Source organism: Oryx dammah, unplaced genomic scaffold, assembly GCF_014754425.2.
Source record: "Oryx dammah isolate SB20612 unplaced genomic scaffold, SCBI_Odam_1.1 HiC_scaffold_8, whole genome shotgun sequence".
In the NCBI taxonomy this organism is placed as follows: domain Eukaryota; kingdom Metazoa; phylum Chordata; class Mammalia; order Artiodactyla; family Bovidae; genus Oryx; species Oryx dammah.
In genome coordinates, this window is record NW_024070192.1 from 10,665,588 (window position 1) to 10,692,190 (window position 26,603).

The window sequence follows — 26,603 nt, forward strand, 5'->3', positions numbered from 1 at the left end:
TTAAAAAAAAAACTGATTTCCTAAAATTCTACCACCACAAATAGCATCAGTGAACAGCATTCCAAAATCCACCTGCTCTCTTTCTCTGTCTCTTTCTGTGTTTCTCTGTTTCTGTCTCTCTCTTTGTATTTCTCTCTCTCTGTCTTTCTCTCCTACACATTCGAGTGAATGTACATGCACGCGCACACATACACACACACACACACCCCAAATGAGAGAAAGATGGACAGATTAGATGGATGGATGAATTAAAATATAGATTGAGGGACTGCTAGAAAGACTGACACACTGACATCATTCCATAAACATGAGACCATTTTACACATTTTTAAAATATGGACCACTTTTAAAGTGTTTATTGAATTTGCTACAATATTGCTTCTGTTTTATGTTTTGGTTTTTTGGCCATGAGGCATGTGGGATCTTAGCTTCCTGACCAGGAATTGAACCTGAACCTGTTGCATTAGAAGGCAAAATCCTAACCACTGAACCACCAGGGAAGTCCTCACCTGTTTTAAAAGCAAAATTTTAGCTTTACTTACATTTAAGATTATGGTTGAATTGCTAAATGCAGTATAAACGTTTCCAAGAACCATTACTTCTTTAAAAATTCCCGCTAAAGTTAAGAGATTACGAAAACCATGACAAGGTAGAGACTTTATTTCAAATCTACATGCTTCCGTGGAGATGCAGTTCTGTCGCTGGCAGTCCGGAGCCTCTTGGCACCACTTCATCCATTTTGGGGCTCATCTGATATTCCAACATTTCTCAAAACTTTGGGGAGAAACTTGTTTACCTTTCCATTGTTTGTATTTTGTGGCTGCAGGTTTTCTGTTGTTGTTCTTGTTTGTTTGTTTACATTTTTTGACTCATTTTGCAAGGCTCTCGAAGAGAGACTCTGTGAGTTTCTTCATTCAGCACCTTTCCCGTTTGGACTGGTTCTATGTGTGGAATCTGACCCAGAGCCTTTGCACTGGACACGGTGAGAGCTGCAGCACTCACGAGGTTGTCATCTGAAAAGGCACAGGGGAACCCCTTGCCTAGGCACCTTGGCACCCATGTAACACAGTCCTGGTGGTAGTGGGGTTGACTGAGGGGAACGGGATGCTGGACTGAGCCAGTGTAGGGGTGGAATTGGGGGGGCCTTCCTAGGTGGTGCTGGTGGTAAAGAATCTGCCAATGCTGCCAGCACAGGAGATGCAAGAGACACAGCTTTGATCTCTGGGTCAGGAAGATTCCCCGGAGGAGAGCATGGCAACCTGCTCCAGTATTCTTGCCTGGGAATTCCCATGGACAGAGCAGCCTGTTGGGCTACAGTCCATGGGGTCACAATGAGTCGGACATGACTAAAGCGACTAAGCATGCACACACAGGGGTGGAATGGAGGAGGCTGGCAGGGAACACAATCGGCCGAGGGCAGAAGCACTCAGCTGTATCGGGGCCTCCGGGGCAGGGGGCGCAGGGCTGTTGGGTGACTGCAGGCCCAGCCTCCTTTGGCCAAGCACTGGGGCTGGGCACCTGATATATTATTGCTGCCACACCTCCAAAGGCCAAAAGACTATGGCCTTTTGAGGCAGGGCTGGATGGGGCTGGGAAGGACTGCTCCTGGAACTGATCCTCTGTCCTGGGTCCTTGGGTGGTTGACCAGTTAGAAGCCTGTCCTGGCCCCAAGTAACCAGTCTGGCAGCCATGGAGAAGGTGCATCTCATTTGGCCCTTCATCTCTTGACAAGCCCACCCACCTCTAGGTGCCAAGAAGTGAATGCTTATTCCCCCAGCGACATCTAAAAGAGAACCTCACAGAAGGGCATTGATCATCACAAGAGAATCACTTGGGTGAGATAGGAATTTAGGCATAAATTACAGAATGGGGGCCTGGAGACCCCTTGATCATGCAAATCAGGGCCAGCTTCATGGATGTAACCTGTCCCTAGGACCCTGTGCTTGGTCTAATGCTCTGCTGTCACTGTCTACAACTTCTGGAAACTTTTAAAACTAGGGGCCCATATTTTCATTTTGTACTGGGCTCTGTGGATTGCACAGCTGGTCCTGATGCAAGGTAGGTCATCCCGATTTGAAAGGCCACACCAAAGAGATGCAGACTTCCACCGGGTAGAGAGCCTAGGAGCTCGTGAGCCTTCCATTCAAGTGTGTAGTTGACTGCTTGGACATGGCCGGGCACTCCAGGACTTAAGCCAGTTTCCAAATTCCCTTTGTGCTTATGTATTAGTTTCCCAAAGTGCCATAATAAATTACCACATCACATGGCTTAAAATGACAGAAATGTATTTGCCCTGAGTTCTGAAAACCAGAAATCCAAAATCCAGGTGCCAGGAGGTCCAGACTCCACCTGAAGGTCTCAGGGAGAATGTCCTCGATGCCGTCCTCTGAGCCTCAGGTATTGCTTGCAATTCTTGGTGACCCTTGGCTTCTACGAGCATCGCTCTGATCTCTGCCTTGGTTGTCACATGACTTCTTCCTGTAAGTCTGTCTCTGGATTGCTTCTCTTCTGATAAGTTCACTAAGTCATAAGGGATTTAAGGCCCCACCCGAACAACTTTATCTTGATCACATCTGCCATGATTTCCAAATAAAACCACATTCACAGGTACTGGGAGTGAGGACTTCAACATATAAAACCCTGATTCATGGACACAGTTCAACCTATAAAACCCTGATTCCTAAGCATCCATCAACTGTTCCCTGAAGGAACCAGGAATGAACCACCTAAGGACAGGACTCCTATTCTTGGCTTACTCCCTCTTCTTCCTCAACCAGTGAGATCCCCACACCCCTTTCCTACCCACAACTGTCGGCAGATCCCTCCTTCTGAGTACAAGACTTAGGGGAAGGGTGTCAGTGGAGTCTGGCCCCATGGTGACAGAGACACACCATGTGACTGTTGCACCTGCGCACTCTCCTTGGTCTCCTAGGGTTCAAAGCTCACTTTCCTTCTACAAGCCTGCTTCCAAGCCCCAAGGAAGCTTTTATAGTTCCTAAGCAAATGATAGGGATCAAAGATCTGTCGAATTGTTTCCTGGAACAGTTTGCTTTTCTCTCCCCTTGCGTTAGTCTTTGGTGCCGAAACTCAGTTTCTGTGCAAGTCGTGCGGCTCGAGATGGATATGAGATCATCTTAGCACGGGGTTTCCGGCTTTTCTCGCCCAGCCCCATCCTGCCGGCACCACACCTGGCCTCAGAGGGGACCCGGGATCCCATCCCACCGTGAGGAGTGCCTGCAAAAACGAATTTGAGCAGTTTTTGGTGAGTCCTCGCTAAAGATGGGGCTCCTCGCATGGACTGTAGGGGCTTTCCAGGGGGATAGGACCCTCCAGTGACCATCTCCTTGTTTTCTTAGTTTACAAGGGTTGATTTGCTATAGTTTTCAAGCATTTTTCGTATATAGACCTCTTCAAGAGGTATTTGAGAGATTACCCTGGTGGTCCAGTGGTTAAAATTCTGAGTTTCCAAGCAGGGGGACAGGTTCAATCCCCGGTTGGGAAACTAAGAGCCCATGTGTCGTGTGGTACAGCCTAAAGCTTTTTGTAAAATACAGGTATTTGACTCCACCTGCTCCACCTTGCCATTCCAAATGAAAAGAACCAAATCATAGGAATTCTCAGGTCTGAGAGAAACTCTCCCGCCTGCGCTCAAGGTGACGTACATGGACAGTCACTGTGGCACTGCGTGTGTTGGAGAAAAAGGTGAAACAACCTAAGGCCCATCCACTGGAGCACCGACTGTGGTTTCTTAGTGTAATTGAATTCAGTACACAGTTTAAAAATAGATCAAGCTGCATGTATCCATTTGTTAAACCTCAAAAAACAGGCTGAGGGACTTCCTTGGCTATCCAGTGGTTAAGACTTGGGCTATCACTGCCATGGACCCGGATCTGATCTCTGGTAGGGAAACTAAGATCCCACAAGCCACGTGGTATGGCAAAAATAACAAAAAAATAAACAGGCTGAGTGTAGAGCCATGCCTAGTACCACACTGTCTATGGGGTTCCCGGGGGCACATGACAAGATGCCCTGTGTAGACACACTCATATGCATCATGCGGTCCAGAAGTTACCTGCAAGAAGAGAGCGAGGGACAGGACCTGGAGACACCAGAACTGGGCTGTCTCTAACTGCGTGTCCTCAAAAAGGAGAGCAGGTACAAAGTGTTAAGATGGGTTGAGTCTGTGTGACTGGTATATGGATATTTTAAATCATTTGAAGGACTTTTTTTAGGATGCTTAAAACAGGCTGCAGGTTAAAAGCATCTTATTTAAATGGATCAGTGGGCTAGTAACTTTGTGCCAGGGCTGGAGGGAGGAGAGGGGCTCAGGTGGGGGCACACCTGTGGAGGTGACTCATTACAAAGCCAGGGAGCATCTGTGGCTGGCAGTCTGGGCAGGGGGTCCTCTGAGGTCCTCTTAACACAAGGTCTTGTGCTTGAATGTGATTGTGTCTCCCCTTTCCCCAATCACCTTTTCATGAGATGTTAACCTCACAGATATACTGTCTGTTTATGTACATCTGTGCTTTATATGGGCTTCCCAGGTGGCGCTAGTGGTAAAGAACCTGCCTGCCAAAGCAAGAGACGTAAGAGACCTGGGTTCGATCCCTGGGTCGAAGGTCCCCTGTAGGAGGAAACAGCAACCCACTCTAGTACACAGAAGAGTAAGAATTTTTGCTCAAGAATCAATTTTTGACCCCTTGAGGGCTCTGTCACACCTATTAAGAATACATGTTCTAGATCCATCTGGTTTGTTTTGTTTTTTCAATGAGACAGATTTTTATTTTATTTTTTATTTATTTGGCTGTACCAGGACTTGGCTGTAGCATGCAGGATCTTTAGTTGTAGCATGTGGGATCTAGTTCCCTGACCAGGGATTGAACCTGGGCCCCCTGCACTGGGAGCACAGAGTTTTAACCACTGAACCGCCAGGGAAAGCCCCATCCATCTGGTTTGTAATGTCACCCTCATTCAGTACACCCATTCCCCAGGCCAGGGGCAGCTTCCTGAGATTTAAAGGCAAATCCAGTCTCCTGAATCCAAAAGAAACCCCGTTCTGCTTGCTCTGCTCCTGGTTGAGGGATTGACTTGATATCAACAAGGATGGACAGCATCCTCCTGCTGGTCACAGGACACCTGGGCCAGAGCGAGTGTCATGACCTCTCTGAATTGGTCATTTCCTCCCTACTGCTGACTTGGGGAAGAGGGTTTGGATGGAAAGACCTCCTGGACAGGAAGCTGTGTCTCTCTGACCCCAGCCCTCCGTGGCCACCCTTCCCATCCAGGGTGCTGAGGCCGGGCCATGGCGGAGCTGTGCCGCACAGACTCCTCGCTGACCTCCCTGGATGAGGAGGTGCTGTGGGAGATGATGGAGGACCACCGCTGCCGGATTGTACGCAGCATCTGCCCCAGCCGTCTTACCCCCTACCTGCGCCAGGCCAAGGTGCTGGACCAGCTGGATGAGGAGGAGGTGCTGCACAGCCCCAGGTTCAACAACACAGCCATGAGAGTTGGTGAGGACCTGTGTCCCAGCCCACTGCAGAGCCAGCTTGGCGCAGGTGGTGCTGGAAAGACCTGTGTGAGGGCAGGGAGTACAGGACCTTGAGGTGACCTGAGGTCAAGTCATGGGACTGGGTTAGTGCCCCAGAAATGCCACCACAGATGACCACAAACTGGGTGGCTTAAAACTGCAGAAACGTCTTCTTTCACACTGTGGAGGCCAAAAGCCTGAAATCAAGGTGTCAGAAGGGCTGAACTCCCTCTGAAGGTTCTAGGGGAGAAAACCTTTGCCTTTTTCTGCTTCTGGTGGCCCCAGCATCCTTGGTTTGTGGCTACATCACTGCAATCTCCGCCTCTATCATCACACGTCCTTCTTTCTGTCTTTTCCTTTTTTGTCTCTTATAAGAATGTTTGTGATTGGATTATGGCCTACCTGCCTAACTCAGGAGGACCTCCTCTTGAGATCCTTACCTTAATTACATCTGCAAAGTCTTTTCTGAACAAGGTCCCATTGGTAGCTTCCAAGTAGACATAACTTTGGGGGCCACAACTCAACCCACTCCAGATGTCTTTGGAGCTGATTCTGATTGTCTGACTAGCTGTGTTTATTCGTTCAAAAACAGGAAAGCTTCATCATATGAAATTGTTAGGAGAATGGAATGAGTTACTCTTTATCGGATACTCATCTCAAAGCCTGGGTCTTCGAAAACAGGCAGTAAGTGGTAGCTATCAATGTGATACTATTTATGCCTGTTGCCTAACGACCATTATAGGGGAGAAATTAATTCAAGCTAATTCAAGCTGAGAGTGATGGGATCTAGGTGGGCTTGGAAGGCCTGAGCCTCTCTAGGACCGGACCCTGGGCACTGCTATTTGCTTCTTCCCTCCCACCTGCTTTGTACATGTGTGTCTGCATGTGTCCACAACACACCTGGGAGAGGTCTGGAGAGCAACGATTATCCTTTTGAGTCTTTTATTCTCAACTCTTAGCACTTGGGTTGTAGCAGTTCCTCAATAAATATCAGCCTGACCCCTTTTGAGTCTGACCACTATCATGGAAGTAGTAAATCGACCCTGGAAAACTGCTTTGACCTCCTGATTCCTAGATGTGCAAGGATGACTGCCACCCCGCTGTACTCTGCTTCCTTCATGGGAAGCCCACCCAGTACCTGGCTAGCTAAGACTGTTCTCTCTCCCAAGGATACTTGCTGGATTTGCTAAAGACTCGAGGCAAGAATGGGGCCGTTGCCTTCCTGGAGAGCCTGAAGTTCCACAACCCTGATGTCTACACCCTAGTCACCGGGCTGCAGCCCAGCGTGGACTTCACAAACTTCAGTGGTAAGATCTGGGGATATAACCAGGGGTGAGGAGGTGTCCCTCCTTGACTGTAGGCTGTTCCAAACTGGGCAGACATTCCTGTCCCTGTGCTCCAACCACACCCTCCAGACTGTGGGGGTGAGGAGACCCCCCCAACACACACACACTAACCCTAATGGGGGTGGGTAGGCAGAGCCCATGGCCTTGGGTTATAAATGAAAAGCTTTGTCCCTAACTATCCAACACCAAGAGCAGACCCCTCACAGGGCATGGAACCTGCATCTGAGAGGCACAGGCAAAGAGGAAGTGTGTCCTTTCCTAGAAAACCTTTACCTTGAGGTGCTTGAGGCAGAAGGAACCGGTTCCCACTCGGTCCTGCCCAGTCCTGCCCAGCTCTGGCTCTTGGGAGGGGCCGACAGCAGGAAAAAGGAGAGGAGCTTCTAAGTAAAGATTTATACTGGCCAGGTGGGAGATGAGGTCTTGTTCATTAACTGAGTCATTTTAGGCTTCCCTGGAGGAGCTGTTGAGAGATTTAGGTATTTGAAGGGGCAGGGCGACATCACTCAAAACTGTGGATAAGAAAGTATTTCAGCCTATTTGTCATCACAGCCCCTATTTATGGGATTCAGGGTTCTGTTATACAGATTCATGTTCTTTGTTATGCTTTCCTTAGGATGACATGAGAATGAACATCGAGCAAGGTTCAGCTGATGGTGGCAGGGGATGGGGAGTTAGGTTTAAACAGCCAGGTCCCACAGGGAAGCAAGAATGGGGACAAAAATCACCTGTCGTGCTATTTATTTAACCGAAATATCGAGTCCTGTTGAGCCTGGAAGCATTTACAGTGACCCACAAATTAGGGTGGGGGCCCTGCTTGAGAGTGTGGGTGCAGGAAGCAAGACCCTGCAGGACGAGGAGCCCCTGGCCTACTTGCCCTGTCCCTCAGGGCTCATGGAAACATCCAAGCTGACCGAGTGCCTGGCCGGGGCCATCGGGAGCCTGCAGGAGGAGCTGAGTCAGGAAAAGGGGCAGAAGGAGGCACTGCTGCGGCAGTGCCAGCAGCTGCAGGAGCGCCTGGACCAGGCCGAGGCCCACGCTGAGGGCCTGAGTCAGCTGGAGACCGATCACAGCCGCATGAAGCGCGAGGTCAGCGCCCACTTCCACGAGGTGCTGAAGCTGAAGGATGAGATGCTGAATCTCTCGCTGCACTACAGCAATGCGCTACAGGAGAAGGAGCTGGCCACCACGCGCTGCCGCAGCCTGCAGGAAGAGGTAACAGCTCGGGGTGACCATTCTGACCAGCTGCTCCCCACTCTGGGCCTTTGCACTTGCTGGTTTCTCCTGGAACCCCTCTCCCACTCCCTGTAACACCCCTGCAGGAAACTTCTCCACCAAGATCCCCTCGAATAAGCTATGTGGCCTCAAGTCCACCTTGCCTTAATTGCCTGGTCTGTGAAGTGCCCACAATGGGGAGCCCTCCTCCTCGTCCTACCTCTGGCAGACTGTCTGGCTATTCTGGGAGTGGTGGCTGTTATGGAATAGTGGAACCACCCAGACCTGCTCCCCTCTGACTGCATCAGTAACCAAGGGGACTTCTATTGGCTCCTCCTTTGTCTTTCTCAGCTGGTCCTGGATACAGATGGGAGAACAGGAATGTTACTAGTGAGGCCCCCTCAGACCCCAACAGTCTTTTACTCGTATTTCTGTTGGGGATAATTATTGTATCTTCTTATTGATCTACAAGAGTTCTTTATGGAGGATAGTCATTCCTTGTCATTTTGGCATTTGCTTTTAACTATGGCACTGTTTGATTTTAGTTTTCTAAATTTTATTTAGAAAGAATTTTGAATTTACCCAAAAATATACAGATAAAAATACAAATACATCCACATACCTTTTCTTTATCACTGTGCTCTCTCTCTTTCCCTCCCCACACGTACACACACTTTTTCCTGAACCACTTGAGTTGAATGCATCATGGCCCTTTACCCCCAAACATTTTGATGTATATTTCCTAAAAATAGGAAATTTCTCTTATATAATTGTGGTGCAGTTGTCAACTTCATAAAATTACAGTCATATAATCCTTAAAGCTACTGTATGTGTTCCAGTTTTTTTAATTTAAATTTATTTATTTTAATTAGAGGCTAATTACTTTACAATATTGTATTGGTTTTGCCATACATCAACATGAATCTGCCACGGGTGTACACATGTTCCCAATCCTGAACCCCCCTCCCTCCTCCCTCCCCATACCATCCCTCTGGGTCATCCCAGTGCACCAGCCCCAAGCATCCTGTATCCTGCATCAAACCTAGAATGGCAATTCGTTTCTTTTATGATATTATACATGTTTCAATGCCATTCTCCCAAAATGTTCCAGTTTTATGTATGTGAAGTCACTCAGTCGTGTCTAACTCTGTGCGACACCGTGGACTGTAGCCCACCAGGCTCCTCAGTCCATGGAATTTTCCAGGCAAGAATACTGGAGTGGGTTGCCATTTCCTTCTCCAGGGGATCTTCCCAACCCAGGGATTGAACCTGGGTCTCCCACATTGCAGGCAGACGCTTTAACCTCTGAGCAAGTACATTCTTTATGGCATTTTCCCTCCAGTCCAGGATCAGGTATTGTACCAAAATCACCAAAGTACTCTTACTATTACTCCCTGCAGCTGGTAAGCAATCCGGGGTATGGGAGAGGTGTTTTGCGGCCAGCAAGCACCCTAGCTTCATGTTGACACCTCCCCCTGGACTTAGCCTGACCAGTGATTCTTGCCTGAGCACATCTTTACTCTGGTGGCTGCAAAATAATGAGCCCCATCTCCAGTGCTCCCCCTGGTGACCAGTTCGCCCTCAGCATCCTGACCGTGAGAGGGAGCCTTTCCTTTCCACACTTGTGCATCTGTTATTGGCACAGATGCGTGGATTCCTATTTCCAATAATCTGTAACATGTTACTGTCTTTAGTTTGGTGCTCAAAGTGTCCTAGATTTGGCAGTGGGAACCCCTTCAATATGTTGTGTCCTGGGACATGCCATGCCATCGAGTTTTCTTAGCACTGACTTTCTTTGCATCATCACAAGATATTCCAGGATCATCTCATACCCACCCCACCTCAGCTCCAAAGTCAACCATTTCTTCAAGGGGCCCCAGTTCCTTTCAGTGACCAAGGTCTAGGCTCTAGGTGTGCTCATTGCTACTGGGGTGTCTTTGCTCCTCAGCCGTTTTAGCAGGAGGACTAGCAAACATGCACATAGCTGCACAGGCGTACATACGCCTCCAGATATGCGTAGGCACATTGCATGCGGCCCTGCATAGACACACACATGCACATAGCTACCCAGGCGTACATACGCCTCCAGATATGCATAGGCGCATTGCATGCGGCCCTGCATAGACACACACATGCACATAGCTTAGAAATCATGAGTTCACACCAAACCTCTAAGTCCAGTAGATCCCCCGGGGTTTCTTCTTGCTGCCCCCCACTTCACCTGACATGTTTAGTGGAATGTGGAAAGGCGGAGAAGCAGGGCCATGCTGGAGGAGGCTTAGAAGCCATTCATCCCTGGCTGCACTGGCTGTCAGATCCAAGAGCTGATGGCAAGGGCTCCTTTCTCTGTTCCTGGGGACCCCAGCTCAGTGATTTAACCCCTACACCTCCGAGTAAGATAAAGCTCAAATGCTTTTATCACCCTACAGGGACTATTCGTTAGGTAAAACCCTTTATGGATTTTGAAATCTTGGGAGAGGGACCTTTTTGAGTATGAAAAACATCATCACTAAGGAGAAAGGCTGAGGACCACACCCGGCTCCTGGTCTAGAGGAGAAACAGCAGTGACCTTCTCCCCCTCCTTCTCCTCTCTGACAGCTGTATCTCATGAAGCAAGAGCTGCAGCGAGAGAAGATGTCTTCTTCCTGTGAGCGGGAATTTCGAGAGCGGTCCCTGAAGATGGCCAGTGACCTGGAGCCTGGAGATGAGGAGCTGAGCCGCCTGAAGGAGGAGAATGAGAGGCTCCGCTCCCTGACCTTCAGCCTGGTGGGTCCTGGTGCCCCCAAGTTTCACTTCCTGCCCTGGTCTCCCCTCAAGGCTCAGCTTCCTCCCCTGGTGGCCAGCAGGTAGTGTCACTGGCCTTGGCCTGTGGCCTCCACACTGTGGGATTTCTGACAGGTGGTTCCACTGAGGTGAGCTAAGGTCTGGGTGAGATGAAACTTAGTGACTCATCTTCACCACCCCTTCTCACATCCCTCCTTCCCGTTCTTTCCAGACCCCATATGCTGGAAAAATTGAAAGCTATTGTGCACGTATTCAAAAGTCTTAGCTCATTTGCTGGTGCTATGTTGTTTTGGAGTAAATGGAGGCTGATTATAATTGATGAGATTAGCTTTAAGGTTGTGGAAGAGGGGGAACTTTCTGCCTGCAAAATATTCCACCATTCCGCTCAGGCAGGCACGGGGGAGTGGGGAACTGTAAGATGCAGAGAAGTTCGTGTTGCCAGCACCCTGAAATTATGCAAATCATCTGCCTCTCCTCTCCGGTCCCTTTCGATCAATAAATATCTATTTTTTGAACTAGTCCTTCCACAGACATTCATGGGGTGTGGGTCACCTGGCCTGAACTGTGCCATTGTTCATAAAAGTGAGCGTGAAGAGGGAATGCCTCACCCCTTGAAATTCGCCCTCCTGGAAGCCTCTGCCTTTGGATCTATTGAGGGAGCAGGCTGAAACTGCCTAAAAGAAGGAGGCGCTATACTACCCTCAGCAGCTTTGAGCTTCCTGTACTTTGTCTCCTAGCCACGCTCACGTGGAGCTGAAATGCATGTTCCCCATTTTAATTGCTGACCTTGCCTTTTTTCCTGCCTGATGTGCAGTAATAAAGCTAAATCCATCCCCACACCAGGACTCGAATCTTCCTGCCTCCTGTCCTGGGGACGAGATGATGGGGATGTTTCCCTGGGGCCTTCGGGGAGGTCAGGGTCCCTGGGCTGACATCTCTTTGTGCCAGGCGGAGAAGGACATTCTGGAGCAGAATCTGGACGAGGCCTTGGAGAGCAGGCAGGAGCTGGTGGACCGCATCCACTCTCTGAGGGAGCGGGCGGTGGCTGCTGAGAGACAGCGAAAGCAGGTGACACTGCTGGGCTGTGTTTAGGGGCCGGGCTGCCTGGATGAGGAAGCAGATTCTTTAATCCACACTGAGCTTAAAACCAACTTTGCCCAAGAAATGCATTGGCCTGTTCACTTATTCCTTTGTCAGTCTAGACTGGGCACCAACTCAGAATCCAATGCTAAAGGCCACGTCTACTTTGTGGAGTGATGAGAAAGTAGGTCAGGCAAACAAGCGATTAAAACACAGAGTGATTTCCAGTGCATGGGGGCCCCAGGGTGAGAGCCAGGGATTTATTTAGTTGCTGTAAAAGGCAAGGGGAGGATGAGAGAAAGGAGACAGTGGAAGAGAATGAGGTGGGCAGAGGGAAAATAGGTATGCCCTTTGGGACATGGAATAAACAAAACACAATTTGACATGCAGGACCCATGCATATTTTGATGATCAAATTAAAATATAAACAACACAGCAACTCTAGATGCACCTGAAATCTAGCACTTAAGAAATGAGCATCAGTTCACCTTATTTCCTCGCGAGAACCACCTCCCTCACTTCTCCCCGAGGCTCCCCCACCCCCATCCTCAGCCCTACCCTCAGAGTCACTGACCTTCGTGGGCCATGTTTGTCCCCCTCCGTCCAGTACTGGGAAGAGAAGGAGCAGACTCTGCTCCAGTTCCAGAAAACCAAGGTGGACTGTGAAATCTACAAGGAGAAGATGAACGCCCTGCAGAGCCAAGTGGTCGAGCTGCAGAAGGAGCGAGACCAGGTACCCGGGAGGAGTGAGGGGCCTGGGTGCCAGGCTGAGGGGCTCCGAGGACCGAAGGTACAGTCCCTGAGGGGTCTCAGGGGGGTCGGGAAGGCCACTCTGGGTGTCGCTTATTGCTGGCCAGCCAGGTCACCTGACCTTAGTGGCAGCAGGTTCCAGACTCGGGGTCTCTCTCCTTGGTCCCCAGGATGTTTCTCAGCTCCCCGCCAGTGTTACGTGTTGCCATGCCTGCTGTACATCATCTTCCCTCCTTTCATTTCTAGCAGGAGGTGTTTTTGTGCACCCCCTTACTGACTCTTACTGAAACTGTTCACTTTTACATGAATCATAAATGGTGATAAGCCACAGAATGAGCTGTGTGTGTTGCACACCAGGGGAGTTCAGGGTAAACACAGGCCAGAAACGGGGGCTTTCTTTGGCTGGACTCCTGCAACACAGCCTCTTTATCCTCTGGACATCGATCCTTCCTGTCTTCCATCTCGGCTCCCAGGCCTACTCAGCAAGGGATGGAGCCCAGATGGAGATTTCTCAGAACCTGACTGAGAAGGACGCCCTCCGCAGGAAGGTGTTTGAGCTGATGGACCAGGTCTGCGAGCTGCGCCAGCAGGTCCAGCGGCTGCAGGTGCAGGCCGAGTCATCACCGGGGGTGAGCACTGCCGGGGGGAGGATGCAGGGTTTCGGGGCAGACCCAAGCCAGCCACATGGGCCCACTAGCACCACCGGATTCAGCTCTGTCCACAGTGCTGGCTCCTGTGAGGTGTAGTGTGATCAACGGTTGACGGTATCCAATGGGGCAGGCTGAGTCTGCTTCTGCATCTCTTTTTATGCTAATACTATGCAAGTCATAGAAGGGTTAGCTTGGTGGAAGGTTCTGGAACCTGGAATGTGTGGCGCTCAATGAAGAAAGCAAGCATAGGAAGCTGTGCAGGTAGTCACTTGGTCTAGTGGGTGATGTCTTCCTGGGATGCTTGAAAGTAAACTACCTGAGAGCTGAGTGATAGAAACGAAGGAAGCTGCATTCTCAAAGAACTAAAATTACTGTAAAACCTCTAATTATGGTCTTGCCAGCAGCTCCAGCTCCAGACACCCTGCTGGGTGGGCGAGACTCTTCAGTGGTGCCCAGGGACACCTGGGAAGCACAGCCAGACCCTCCCTTCCCTAAGCAGGGGTCCCAGCTGTTCTTCCCTCCCCCACTTGCCACATCAAACTTGTTAAAATATATATACATATGCATGGAAAAGAGACTGAAGAATAGATAGCACACTGCTTGCTGCTCTATTTCTGAGTGTGGGAGGATGGGTCAATTTTACTTTCTTCTCTAATTGGCCTATTCCTCTCCACCAATATTCTTTGTGGACTATGTATAGATATACATATAGTATCTATTATTTGTATAACCAGGAGAGAATAACATGTATTATCCAAAGGGGATAAAATGCAGTCACCAAGCTGGTTGCCGCATGTCCCATTGGTGGCCAGCTCCCACAGTGCCAGGTGTCCCAGGCTGGGAGAAGGGGACATAAATGTTTTGCCTTGAAGCCAAGGAAAGGAAACCACTCAGGAAGCTGGAGATACAGAGGTTGCGACTCGGTAGAAACTCTAAGAGCAGCCTAGGATATTCCCTGAATTAACCAGCCTGTCTGGGTCTTTGGCAGCCCAAGCAGGAGGTGGGGGCCAGGGAGCCCTGTCTGAAGGGGAAGCAGCGGCTGGTGCGTATGTTTGCCCTCTGCCCGCGGGATGACAGCGACGGCAGCTCCTCTGAGGTACGGCCAGTGCCTCCATCACTGCTGGGGCTGGACCTCGTCTATCAGGACAGAAGAGGGTCTGGCACGTAGGAGATGCTTAAAGATGCTAAAGAAAGGCTTATCAAGTGAACAGGGGAGCTACACCTGGATCTGCACATTTCACCTGCATCCCCAGTTCCACGCTCTGCATCTTGCATATTTCCACCCCGTCAGCACGTGACCCTCACTAGCCAGTAACTTAGCCTCTCTGGCCTCGGTCGCTTTATATGTAAAGTGGGACAGTGTGTGTGCTCAGATGCTCAGTCACATCTGACTCTTTGTGACCCCCATGGATTATAGCCCACTAGACCCCTCTGTCTATGGGATCTCCAGGCAAGAATACTGGAATGGGTTGCCAGTTCCTTCACCAGGGGATCTTCCCGACCCAGGGATCAAACCTGTATCTCTTACGTCTCCTGCATTGGCAGGCAAATTACTTACCACTCGCACCACCTGGGACACCCCAAAGTGGGACGATGCTACCCACCAGATAGATTTATCGTTAAGAACTAAGTGATACAGGTGACTTCCTTGGTGGTCCAGTGGTTAAGTTTCTGCACTTCCACTGCGGGGGGCATGGACTCAATCCCTAGTCAGGAACTAAGATCCCATATGTGGAAGGGTGGCCAAAAAACTTAAAAAATAAAGAACTAAGCAACATAAAATCTAGAAGTAGCTAATAGAGTACCCAACACATAGTAGGTGCTCAATTAATGTGGCTTGGCTCTTTGCTCCTCTTTCCCCTCCTCTTGCCGCCTCTACCCTGTCAGTGGGAGGCTGTGGCTTATTATCATTACACTCTACACAGTAGAGGCAACAGGGATAGTGTCCTAGGGGATCCCCATTAGAGCCCCATGGTGACTTCTGCTGTGTCCTCCCCCAGTCTCAGCTCTGGTCTGACCTGAGTGCCACGTCTAGCCGAGAGCTGGTGGACAGCTTCCGCTCCAGCAGCCCTGCACCTCCCAGCCAGCAATCCCTGTGCAAGCGGGCCACAGAGGACTTCTGGGAAGACCCCTGGTCTTCCAGGTAGAGTGGGGCTATGGACAGGATCAGGTGGCTCCAGCTGCCTGTAGCTCCCTGGGACATTGACTTCCATCTTCTTATGCTTTGCAGCGGCTGCCCAGAAATCCTGGAGGTGGACCAGGGAGGCTCCCTGGGTGCTAAGAAGAGCAATGCAGACTTGGATTTTGAGATTGTAGACCGGGCAGGTGAGTGTACCCTCAAACCTCTGCAGCCACCACACCACCCCTGGCTGGGCTGGCAGAGCCAGGAAGAAGACAGGGATCTTCAGGGAGGCAGGTGAGACACCCCAGGGGAGGGGCAGAGAGGAGTGAACCTGACTACTGCCCTGACCTGAGCTCTGGGAAAATCCAGACAGCCTGGCTGTTCAAACCAGTGTCCAGATGTGCTGTGTTTGCTGAGTCTCCTTTTGTTTTCACCTGGAGGCTAAAGGAGTTGCATTCACCTCCACGTCCAGCTCAACATAAAGTTCAGATAGCTCCAGACATACACGTCCTCTCTCTGTCCCATGGACACTTGGGCCTCCCAGTGATACCAGAGGGCAACCGGCTTCCATCCTCACTGCTCCTCGCTGAGGCACCTGCTGGAAACATTTCTGCTGCATGCTGGCACCTGAGACATTCCCATTTCTCCTGTGGCTTATTCCACATATTTGTCACATAACTGGTCCTGTCTCCTTCTCAAGGCACAGGCCCCTCACGGGCCTTGCCCCCCACCTTGGGCCTTGCACAGAGCAGGAGCTTAGCATCTTGTCTGAATTTCACCTTACAGCCACCAGGGAGTGCGTGTATCCCCACGCTGTCGCCTGGCAGCCCTTCAGGACTGATGGCCTCAGGCTTTCTGTGGGTCACATGACCAGAAACCTTGCCTCTTACAAATCATTGCCATTTTTATTTATAACGGAGGCTCCACCCCAGATATAACCAACCTGGATGTGAGATCACAAACAGGATGAGTCAATGCTCTTTTTTTTTCCTTTTGTCATGATTGTGCATCAAGTCCTTGTTTATTTACTTTTGACCTCAAGTACATTGGGAGTGTAAAATTTCACTTGGCTTTGAATATGAGCGCAAGTGTATGTTTATCTGTGAGCTGGGCACAGGCTGCCTGCAACTGGCGACCACTAGCTGTCTGAGAGCCCTCTGGTTCTCTGAGCAGCTCAGGAGGCGAGAAGGGCAACCTTACCTGCAGGGAGGCTGACACCTGGGCTGGGGGCAGCCCATCTGTCTCACAGGCTACATATTAAAATATAGGCCTTGGGGAGACTCTGAGGACATCTAGCCCTGCAGATTGCCAACTCAGAGTCCTGCTGTGGCCAGCTGAGCAGCAGGGTGACCCAGGAGTCAGCCGATGACTAGTGCCAGCGGTGGCTGCCACACAGAAATACAGGCCCAGAGTTATGCCAGATTTGATTTCTCAAGTGAAGACAGAAATCCAGATTCCAGATTCCCTATTTTGTAAAATGCTAGCAACTCAAATACTGCAAAAGGACGCAATGTAGATTAAACCCTGACAAATGCATCTCCCCACCAGCCTCCCCTATTTTAGCGATGAATCAAGGTTCTGGGCATCAAGGAAGGGAGGAGCAAGAGAAGGTTCAGCCTCAGCAAAACACAGAACAAGTAGGGAGGGTGCCTGCAGCAGGGGCGGGGGTGACACTGAGGTTGCACGGGTGAGCCAAAACTCCTTCAGAAGCGGGGTGACCTTGAGGGCTGGCCCAGCTCCATACCTGAGCCCCTGGCTTCCTCCTAGACCTCCCTGAATCTGAGAACAGCCTGCAGCCGTCTTCTGGGGACCTCTATCTCTCCGCCAGGTGAGCAGAGGGCTGGGGCCAGCAGGTGGCAGAGCAGAGTGAGGACTGTGTCCTCACTGTCAGCCTGTTTGAGGCCTGTGAAGAATTCCAGAATGCTGGGACTAGAGGGGACCCAGGGGGAGACCCAAGCTCCTGCTCTAGGATGCTCCTGAGCTCTGGCCCCTCCCTTCCTGCAGCTGCTTCCCAGTGAGGCGGAGGCTGGCCCGCAAGATTCTGAGCCAGATCACTGTGCTGGCCTTCCAGGGGGATGCGCTGCTGGAGCAGATAAGCGTTATTGGCGGGAACCTCACGGGCATCTTCATTCATCGGGTCACCCCGGGCTCTGCGGCAGATGAGATGGCTTTGCGCCCCGGCACCCAGATTGTCATGGTGAGTGTGGCACCAGCCCCTCAAGCTCCCAGCATCCTCTTGAGGGTGGGGTCAGCATGAGGGGCAGGTAACCCAGGCAGCCATGGATTCAACTTGACAAAAATGGATTATTGGATTGGTCCATGCTCTTTTCTTGGGCTAACATAAAACAGAGTAACACAATGATTAGAGAGTCCTGGTGACTCTTATCAAAACCCTGCGCCCTTCTCCACCCTAACATGCTTGAACTCGAGGGTGACCTACAAGCTGTTGAAGGCTGGACTATGCACCAGCTGAGTGAGCTTTGGGGATGAAGCAATCTTGGCCCAGGAATCTTCTGATAGAGATTACGTAAGATTCTGATGTGGGTTTGTTTTTTTTTTTATTGTGATAATCTTACTGTCACGTCATGTATATGTGTTAAAATACACATAATAAAATTCACCATTTTAACCTTGGGGACATAAAAAATTTTTTTTACTATAAAATATCCATTAAACTGCAGAAAACAAAAATGTACAACCTAACTATTATTAAGTGAACGGATGGACAAGGAGGTCACTTTGATGTTACCTAAAAGCATCACTGATTCAATGGACATGAACTTGGGCAAACTCCAGAAGATGGTGAGGGATAGCAAAGCCCAGCGTGCTATAGTCCATGGGGTCACAAAGAGTCAGACATGACTTGGTGACTGAACAGCAGCAACAACAAAAGCAGAATTATTAAGCATCAGGCCTTTTAAGATTAGCAGGAAATTTGAAAAATAGGCATCACCAATTCCTTCCAGGGTAGGGGGGTGTAGGGGGCGGCTGTAGGGCTGAGAGGGGGAGGGAGGGGATGCACCCTCAATCAGGATTTCATGGACCCTACTGCTTCTCCCCACTGTCCATGGGCTGAGCTGAGTTCTCCTCTGTCTCGAATGATCACACACAGAGCTCCTGACGTAAGCATCAGCCCACCCAACACAAAAGCCCTTCGTCACACTTCTAACAGTCCTGGTGAGATTCTCAATTGTCAGCTCACATTGTAGTTAAAGCAACAGAGCCCCTTTATGAGACAGTCCTGATACTCGAATGGGGCCAATTCTGTTCTAACAGCATTAAAAACATCTGTTTTTCTTATTATAAACATATCTACTCTCCTAAACCAACACAACACTGGGAACAAATGAGTGGATAAGAGCCCTGTGGATTTCACAGCTGGGGAAGGGGTGACATGAGGGGTGCCCTGGCATCTGGTGGGTGGAAGTCAGAGAAGGTGCAAAACATCCTGGAAGGTCCAGGATGGCCCCAAATGTCAATGGTCCCAAGCTGAGGACTCTGCTCCAGAATGCTCTAGAATGGAGCATGTTGGAGAGCAGAAACTAGGCACCCAGTGGCGATCTAAGTACCTGATCCGGGGTGGGAATGCATGTAGCCTGGAGACCCTGCATTAAGTTGTCCTGACACAGGGCTCTGATGGGGGCGGACGGGTGTCTGGGAAGCAGTGAGTCTCCTGCAGGGCACATGCCTGCACTCAGACGGCAGCTGCAGAAGCCTGGTCACAGCAGTAACCCTCACGATCTTCCATCAGGTGGATTACGAGGCAACCGAGCCCTCGTCCAAGGCCGTCCTGGAGGGCATGACCCTGGAGCGGGCCGTCGGACTTCTCCGGAGGGTGAATGGCTTCTGCTGTCTGTCAGTGAAGGTCAACATGGAGGGTACACACTCCCCTCTCCTCTCCACCCTCCCCCAGAGGCCTCCGATGCCAACACTCCCAGCCCACTGCAGAGCCAGGCTGTGCCCCAAGTCCACAGTGGCCCCCAAAGCAGAACTGTCCTTATGGGGCATCACGGCTCTGGGCTTACCTGTTCCCATGTCCTCTTCGATCAGGTTATAAGAAGCTGGTCCAGGACCTGGAGGCCAAAGTGGCCACGTCAGGGGACTCCTTCTACATCCGGGTCAATCTGGCCCTGGAGGGGCGGGCGGAGGGAGGGCTTCAGGTGCACTGCAATGACATCCTGCATGTCACAGACACCCTGTTCCAGGGCAGCAGCTGCTGGCACGCCCACCGTGTTGGCCCCTATAGCACCAAGGGCACCAAGCATGGCACCATCCCCAACTACACCCGGTGAGCAGTCGTCCTGGCCTCCCACACCCGAGAGAGAGCCTGGGGATGTGCCCAGGGGAGGGGAGGGGACACTCCCTGGCCTTGCTTAGCCAGGAGGTCCCCTCCTGCCCTAGAGAAACAGCCTTCCTGAGGCTCTCTTCACTGCCCAGGGATATGGGGTGGGGCACCTCCAAGAAGTGGAATCTCCAATGTGCGACCCACCAGATTCGCTGCTTAGATGGGCTTCCTTTGTGAAAAGGGATGGACCTGAGTCCTAGAGCATTCTAGGGTATGTGGGACCAGTTTCTCATCCTCAGCACTATGGACGTTTGGGACTGGCTCATCGTTTGTCATGGGGGGCCATCCTGGGCACTTTGGAATGCAAGCAGCATCTCAGCCTCCACCCACTGGATGCCAGTAGTGCCCTGGCGCCCCCCCCCCCCCGTCCCTTGTGCTGACAACCTAAAATCTCTCCAGACATTGCCAGTGTCCCCTAGGGGAAGGTGACCAATCGTGCAGGTGTGTCCAGGACTGTCGGAAAGTCCCATGTCCTGGGGAACCCCCTCAGTCCCGGGCCAACTGGGACAGACAGTCACCTTCCCTGGGAGCAACAGTTCCCCTGCTCAGAATCACATTCTATAGTAGATCAACCATAAGGCACCAAGCATGGTGTCTCGTCTGGCTCCTCTCAAGTCTCACTGCAAATTCTGCCACCTGGAGATCAGACTCAGCAGATGCAGGAAGAGGCCTGAGACTCTGCATTTCCAGGCCCTCTTTGGGTGATGCCAGGCTGAAATCCTCAGGCCACACTGGGACTAGTGAGGTCATGGAATGGTGGCCTCACCCCACTCAGACTGTGTTGCCTGGACCTTCCCTCAGAACAATTCAATTAGCATCTCCAGGGGTGGGCTGGGGCTCTGCAGGTGTTTAAGAACCCCAGGGGACTACAGGGTTGCTGGGGTTAATGACCGTGGTGGGGGCAGTGGGGATGTCCCAGAGCATTGCACAGGGGCCCACCTCTCCCGTCCAGCCCTCCCTGCAGCTGGGCTGGGGTCGTTCTCCTCCACACAGGGCTCAGCAGCTGCTCATCGCCCTCCTCCAGGACATGGCTCATCAGAGCACCGTGACCCGCAAGGTGAGGTGGGGAGCTCACCCTGTCAGTCCAGGTCCTAGACATGGAGGCCCCCTCGGGTGGGCTCTGCCTCTCCCCCGACTGGCCTTCCTTCTCTCCCAACTCACATCATCCTGAGGGACGGGCAAAATCACAGCCCTCCCTGGGGTGGGCTGGAAAACTGTGGGCACTGACTGAGGGAGAGTGGAGAGTGGAGGCTGCTGACCTGAGGTGGGCTGACCTGGTGTGTCCCTTCCCCACCGTCCAAACCTTCACTTGGGTCTGCATACCGCCCAGCCTGCAAGCTCTATTGTGTGCAGATATATCGTGTATGCTCCCTGCCTCTTGGTCCCAGGTCACCTCATTTGCCTGCCATGTGCACCCCACTTATTCCCCCCTGAGGCTGGGCACCATTAGGTTGCCCCGACATAGAACACTCAGCTGCCCCTGAGCAAGGCACTAGGGCAGCCCCCCGGGATCGTGGCAGGGCTAGGCTGGGGGACCCTACTCCTCCTTCCTGCCTCCCACTCCCTGCCTTCCCTAGGGAGGGCTCAGCCTGAGGACCCTCTTTGGCCACCTCTCATCTCCCATTCCCTCCCATGGAGCCTGGGCCTCCTGACTATTCAGTGGGCACAGCCTGGGGCCAGAGATCACCCTGAATTTGGGGGGGGGCAGGCCCCCAGCGCTGTATGACGTTCCTTCTCCCTCATCCAGCAGCCTTCTGGGGGAGCCCAGAAGTTGGTCCGCATTGTCAGTATGGACAGAACCAAGGCCAGCCCTATGTGGTCAAGCTTTGAAGGGAGCCAGTCAGACCCGAGCCGGGTAGAAGGTGAGGTGGGTGGAGCTGGTGGAGGGTCTTCAGGGGCCGCAGTGTTTGGGCAGCTTGGTCAGGATAACATCAATCATCTAGGCCAGAATCTAAGAAATATAATTGATGTCTATGTGCCCTTCTGGAAAACAGTTTTTATACACTCTTCGGGAACTTTAACTGACACTCCTACTTCTGTAACCTACCCCAATAAGATGGTCCAAAGCCACTGGTACAGTCATCTGGACAGTAGTCCTTTTAGAATAGTAAATTCTAAGCACTCTCCAAATGCCTGACACTCCACAAACCAGTGGGCCCTCTGACGCCCCAGGGAATATAGCGGCTGGGGTGGGGAGCAGTGGCTGTGGCAGAGGCCAGCACAGCACAGACCCCTGCGCAGGTAAAGCCGTGTGAAGAGATAAGCAGAAGTGAATTTAGAGAAAGGTGAACTGTTTGAGTTTATTTTCTTGCAAAGCACTTTGAGTGCCTGTGTCCTTAGTCACTTCGGTCGTGTCTGACTCTTTGTGACTCTATGGCCCCAGGCTCCCCCGTCCCTGGGATTCTCCAGGCAAGAAAACTGGAGTGGGTTGCCATGCCCTCCTCCAGGGGATCCTCCCAACCCAACCCGCATCTAATATTACCGAAATGACCAGGAGAGGAGGGAGGGAGGGAGGGAGGGAAGGCCTGGGATCATGTGTCCCTGAGGATGAGGCTAAGGAAGAAGGCACAGGAAGCTTCCAGACTGGAAGGATAAACTCAGGTTTTCTATCCTCCCTGTGAGCCAAACGGGGAAAAGAGTTTAAGCTGCAGCCTATAAAGGTGATCCTAGAGAAGCAGGACATCTAATCAGCAAGTACAAAGAAACCAGCCCAGGCAGGTGTGCAGGCCACGGTGCATCGTGCAGGAGCCCCGTGTGCCCGTGTTACTGCAGGGGCCGGGCTGCAGCAGCGAGCAAAACAGACACAGGCTGTCCTTGGGGCGGGGGCTGCTGCAGCCCGGCGCCCGGCCCACTCACGGCTCCTTCCTCCCACAGACCCCTCCACCGTGTGCTTTTGGGCCGAGAGCTGCTTCACCCTGGTGCCCTACACCCTGGTGCACCCCCACAGGCCCAGCCGGCCCCGGCCCGTGCTCTTCGTGCCCAGGGTAGTCGGGAAGATCCTGATTGAGAAGCTGTGCCTCTTCCAAGGGTTTGAGAAATGCCCAGCAGGTACGCCTTCACCTGGGAGTCCCACCTGACTGTCAGGTGGTGGGATTAGGCCTTGGCAGAATGCTGTATCTGCTTTCAAGGGGGTGGATGACAAAGGAGTGGCCGAAACAAAGGACCAGAAACCAGGGGGCTTAAAACAGCAGAGATGTATGTATCCTCTTAGTGTTGTGAAGGCTGGAAGTCTGAAGTTAAGATGTCTCCACAGGCTGCCCTTCTCCAAAAGCTACGGTGGAGGGCATCCTTCCTGCTTCTCCCTGCTCCGGTGGCTGATGGTGGCTTGTGTCTATAACACTCTGATCTCTTGCCTCCTCATCTGTGTGTCCCTCTGCCTTCACATTACTTTCTTATGAGGACCCAGTCATTAAATTTCAGACCACCCTGCTCCAGTACAACCTCCTCTTAACTAACAGCATGTGCAAAGGTCTTATTTCCAAATAAGGTGAAAATCTGAGGTTTCAGATGAACATGGATTTGGGACGGGGGAGGGGTGGGGCAAAGCGCAGCTCTGCTGGCAGCTAGGTTTGTACTTCATGGAGTCATACAACCAAAGGGCTCCATCCACCTGCCCAAAGCCACTCAATTTAGAGCCATGGAGATGAACTGGCCAGTGGGAATCCTGGGTCCCAGTGGCCCTGCTCTGCAGGAAAGGTGGCTCAGCTGGCTGGAGGGCAGGAGTTAGCTCCTTGGCACTTTCTTCTGTCCACCATTCCTGGTTGGTGGCTGCCCCAGAGAGTCAGACTACAACATAAGGGTGAACAAGGCCCTGTCCTTCTCTCCTGGAGTTCACAGAGGGGACAGAGGGGAGCAAGTGTGGTCCACACAGTTCCTCCAGTGAGCACCTGCTGTGTGTCAGGCTCTGTGCAGAGAGTTACAGGCCCTGGGTGTCTAGTCTGTGCCTCTGGAGACAGACACCTAAACATGTGGCAGGCTGACTTGTCTAAGCTCCACCAGTGGCCCAGAGAGGAATTCTTTGGACAGGGGTAGGGGTAAGGGTGGGAGTGACAGGCAGGAGTTTGTAAGCAGAACAAGGCAGTCCAGGCTGAGAAGCATAATGTGCAAAGTACTGAGGTAGGATGGGGAGGAGGCGGTGGGTGCCTGGAAGTGCCGTGGGCTAGGGGGTGGGATCAGGCCTGATCTTTGAATGCCTGTTTTGAAAGCAGAATAGAAGACAGATTGGAGAAGCTAAAGACCACTGGAACCCTTGGGGCCAGAGGTGATACAGCAAAGCCACAGCAGGGAAGAGAGGGTAGTCCCAAGAGCTGTCTGGAAGGTCTGGTGGAGCTCTGGAGGGTGGAAGCTAGCAGGATGGCACGTGCGGTTCTCACTTGGGAGAGTGGGTGCTATTCAGGAAGAAGGGAAAAGTAGGGGTGTGTTCTAACATGTTTATACAGGGCAGGAATTCTCAGCCTGGGCATGACATTCAGGGTCCTTCTCTGTTGTGGGCTGTCCTGTGCATCGCAGATGGGTAACATACCTGGGCCTCAACCCACTCAATGCTAGGAGCAGAGCCCCTCCCCCAAAGCTATGACAGTCAGAAATGTCTCCAGACATTGCCAAGTGTCCCTTGGGGGCAAAATTGCCCCTGGTTGAGAACCACTGATTTAAGGGCTTGAAGGGATTTCTGGGTGTAAGAAGTTGCATACGTAAGTTTGGGGCTCAGGAAGTGGTGGGAGAGGGGGTTTATCTACATCTGTCCATCCTTCCTTCTTTCCCTCCATCCTTCCTTCCACCCAGCCTTCCATCCATCCACCCACATCCTGGCATTGACGGGGCACCCGCTGTGTCTGAGTTCAGGGTGAATGTGCAGGGCACAGACTCCTCCAAGCAGAGAGAGCAGGGTCAGGTTTATAAAGAGGAAACCCTAGCAAGAGCTTCCCCTAGAGCTCACAGGGGTCTGCAGGGGTGGGGGGTGTTCAGCACAGGCTCTTGAGGGAGCAGCTGGGTGTGTGACATCCCCATCAACTGTCACTTTCAGAGTACTTGAGCCAGGAGGAGTATGACACCTCCAGCCAGAGAGGGGACATCATCCAGGAAAGAGAGGCATCCGGTGGCCTCTACTGTGTCACCCGCAGAGCAGTCGAGTCCCTCATGGGAAAGGTAAGGCGTGGGGTGGGGGCTGGGAGGAACTCCATCTCCAGAGGAGGGCAGGGGGAGAAGGCAGGAAGGGCCAACCTCCAGGGGCCCCTGGAGCACCCAAGATTGGTGCTTAGTTCATCTCTGGCTCCATCACAGAAAGATCAAAGACCTGTTTCTGCCATGTGGGGTCCACATGACCTTGAGCAAGATTTAAATTCCCTGAATCTGTTTCCTTGACACAGGAGATGTTTAATAAACATTTGTTAAATGAATGAATAAAATGGAGATAACACTCCATGTTTTAAGGTTCAGAAAAATATATGAAAATCTGAGAATGATAAAATTTTCTGTTGATACAAAGCAATTACGAACAGCTGTGAGCCAGAGGCACAAGGGCCCCGTCTCCTTCTAACCCCCAAAGAGGCTGATGGAGCCACCGACTCCTAGGGTTTGATCTCCACACAAAGCCTCCCGCAATCCCAGTGGCCTCTGATTTCTAGATCAGAGGTGAAAAGTCAAATGGATGGAAACTTTTAAAACTGTACAGCAAGCACGCTCATGTACAAAGGGGCATCCCCAAATTCTTTCCCCATCTCCTTCAAACTTCAGTCCTGCCTGTACGCTTCTCTCCATGTTTCCCGAGTGTGGGCTCCCCTCATTGTACTCTGAGGCTGAGGCTCACTTCTCTCCCCACGCCCCCCAGAACACCCACGCCCTCCTGGACATCCAGCTGGACAGTGTCTGTGTCCTGCACAGGATGGAGATCTTCCCCATCATTATCCATGTCTCCATCAGTGAGAAGGTGGCAAAGAAATTCAAGTAGGTGCACCCCTGGGGGCTGGTGGTGGGGTTTGAATGGGTGTTGGAACTCCCCATGAGGCCCATGGTGAACATGTCCGGCGCCTGTGTCGGAGTTTCCAGGATCTCACCCTGTGCCAGCCCCCAAGTGTCACAGGGGAGTTCCCCCACAACATCCAGGACAAAGGTCCTGCAGCCAGCCCCCGGGAGTAACCCAGAGGACAGTAAGGTGAGACCCTAGAACCAGACCTTGGCTAAGGCCACATGCTTCCTGGGGTACAGTTAACAATCCAACCATGTTAGGTGAGGACAGAGACTGAAAAACACTACTTGGTTCATGACTGGGACAAACACACCCAGACGTCCTGCTGCTCCCTTTACAATCTGAGAACTGAAGTTGTAAACTAGACCACCTTCCATTAGTGCAAGACCATCTAGGGCCCCAGCTGTATTTTCTTCATGAGGCGTTGGGTTACCTCGAATCAGGCCACCCATGTCTAGGGCTTCTAGACAGCTGTTGCATCATCGGTCCATCCAGGCCCCTAGAATTCCAAGCTGGCAGCTGATTTCTGGGGCTCCGTGCTGGGAGACAGGTGCAAGACTCTCCCTAAGCCACCCTCCCATTTCCGTCCCTGGCAGGAAGGCTCTGCAGCGGCTAGGTACTGCAGAGGACCAGCTCCTGGAGACTGCCAGGCAAGAGGAGGCTGAACTGGATAAAGTGCCCTGTCTATATAGCAGCCTGGCCCCCGAAAGCTGGAGTGACCTGGATGCCCTGCTCAGCTGCGTCCGCCTGGCCATCACGGATGAGCAAAGGAAGGTCGTGTGGACAGAGTAGAGGCCTTGTGGATGGCCCCTATGTCAT

The 26,603-nt window shown here is 51.8% G+C and overlaps 1 protein-coding gene across 3 annotated transcripts; it reads left to right on the forward strand.

Annotated features, from left to right (window-relative positions):
- Positions 1–1,454: 1,454 nt before the first annotated feature.
- On the forward strand, positions 1,455–26,590 carry CARD14 (caspase recruitment domain family member 14). Of its 3 annotated transcripts, none has more exons than XM_040244764.1 (21): positions 1,455–3,262; positions 5,286–5,513; positions 6,700–6,837; positions 7,763–8,088; positions 10,687–10,854; positions 11,821–11,940; positions 12,560–12,685; positions 13,176–13,331; positions 14,341–14,448; positions 15,353–15,495; positions 15,583–15,677; positions 17,242–17,302; positions 17,479–17,671; positions 19,226–19,352; positions 19,525–19,762; positions 20,813–20,876; positions 21,567–21,681; positions 22,694–22,867; positions 24,843–24,964; positions 25,647–25,762; positions 26,381–26,590. In XM_040244764.1, the coding sequence occupies exons 2-21, from the start codon at positions 5,303–5,305 to the stop codon at positions 26,574–26,576; spliced, it is 2,997 nt and encodes a 998-aa protein (XP_040100698.1). In that variant the 5' UTR covers positions 1,455–3,262; positions 5,286–5,302; the 3' UTR covers positions 26,577–26,590. The 3 variants fall into 3 exon arrangements, with proteins under 3 accessions (XP_040100698.1, XP_040100699.1, XP_040100700.1); XM_040244765.1 differs by having other exon boundaries at positions 21,570–21,681; XM_040244766.1 differs by lacking the exon at positions 25,647–25,762 and having other exon boundaries at positions 26,381–26,549.
- Positions 26,591–26,603: the final 13 nt, after the last annotated feature.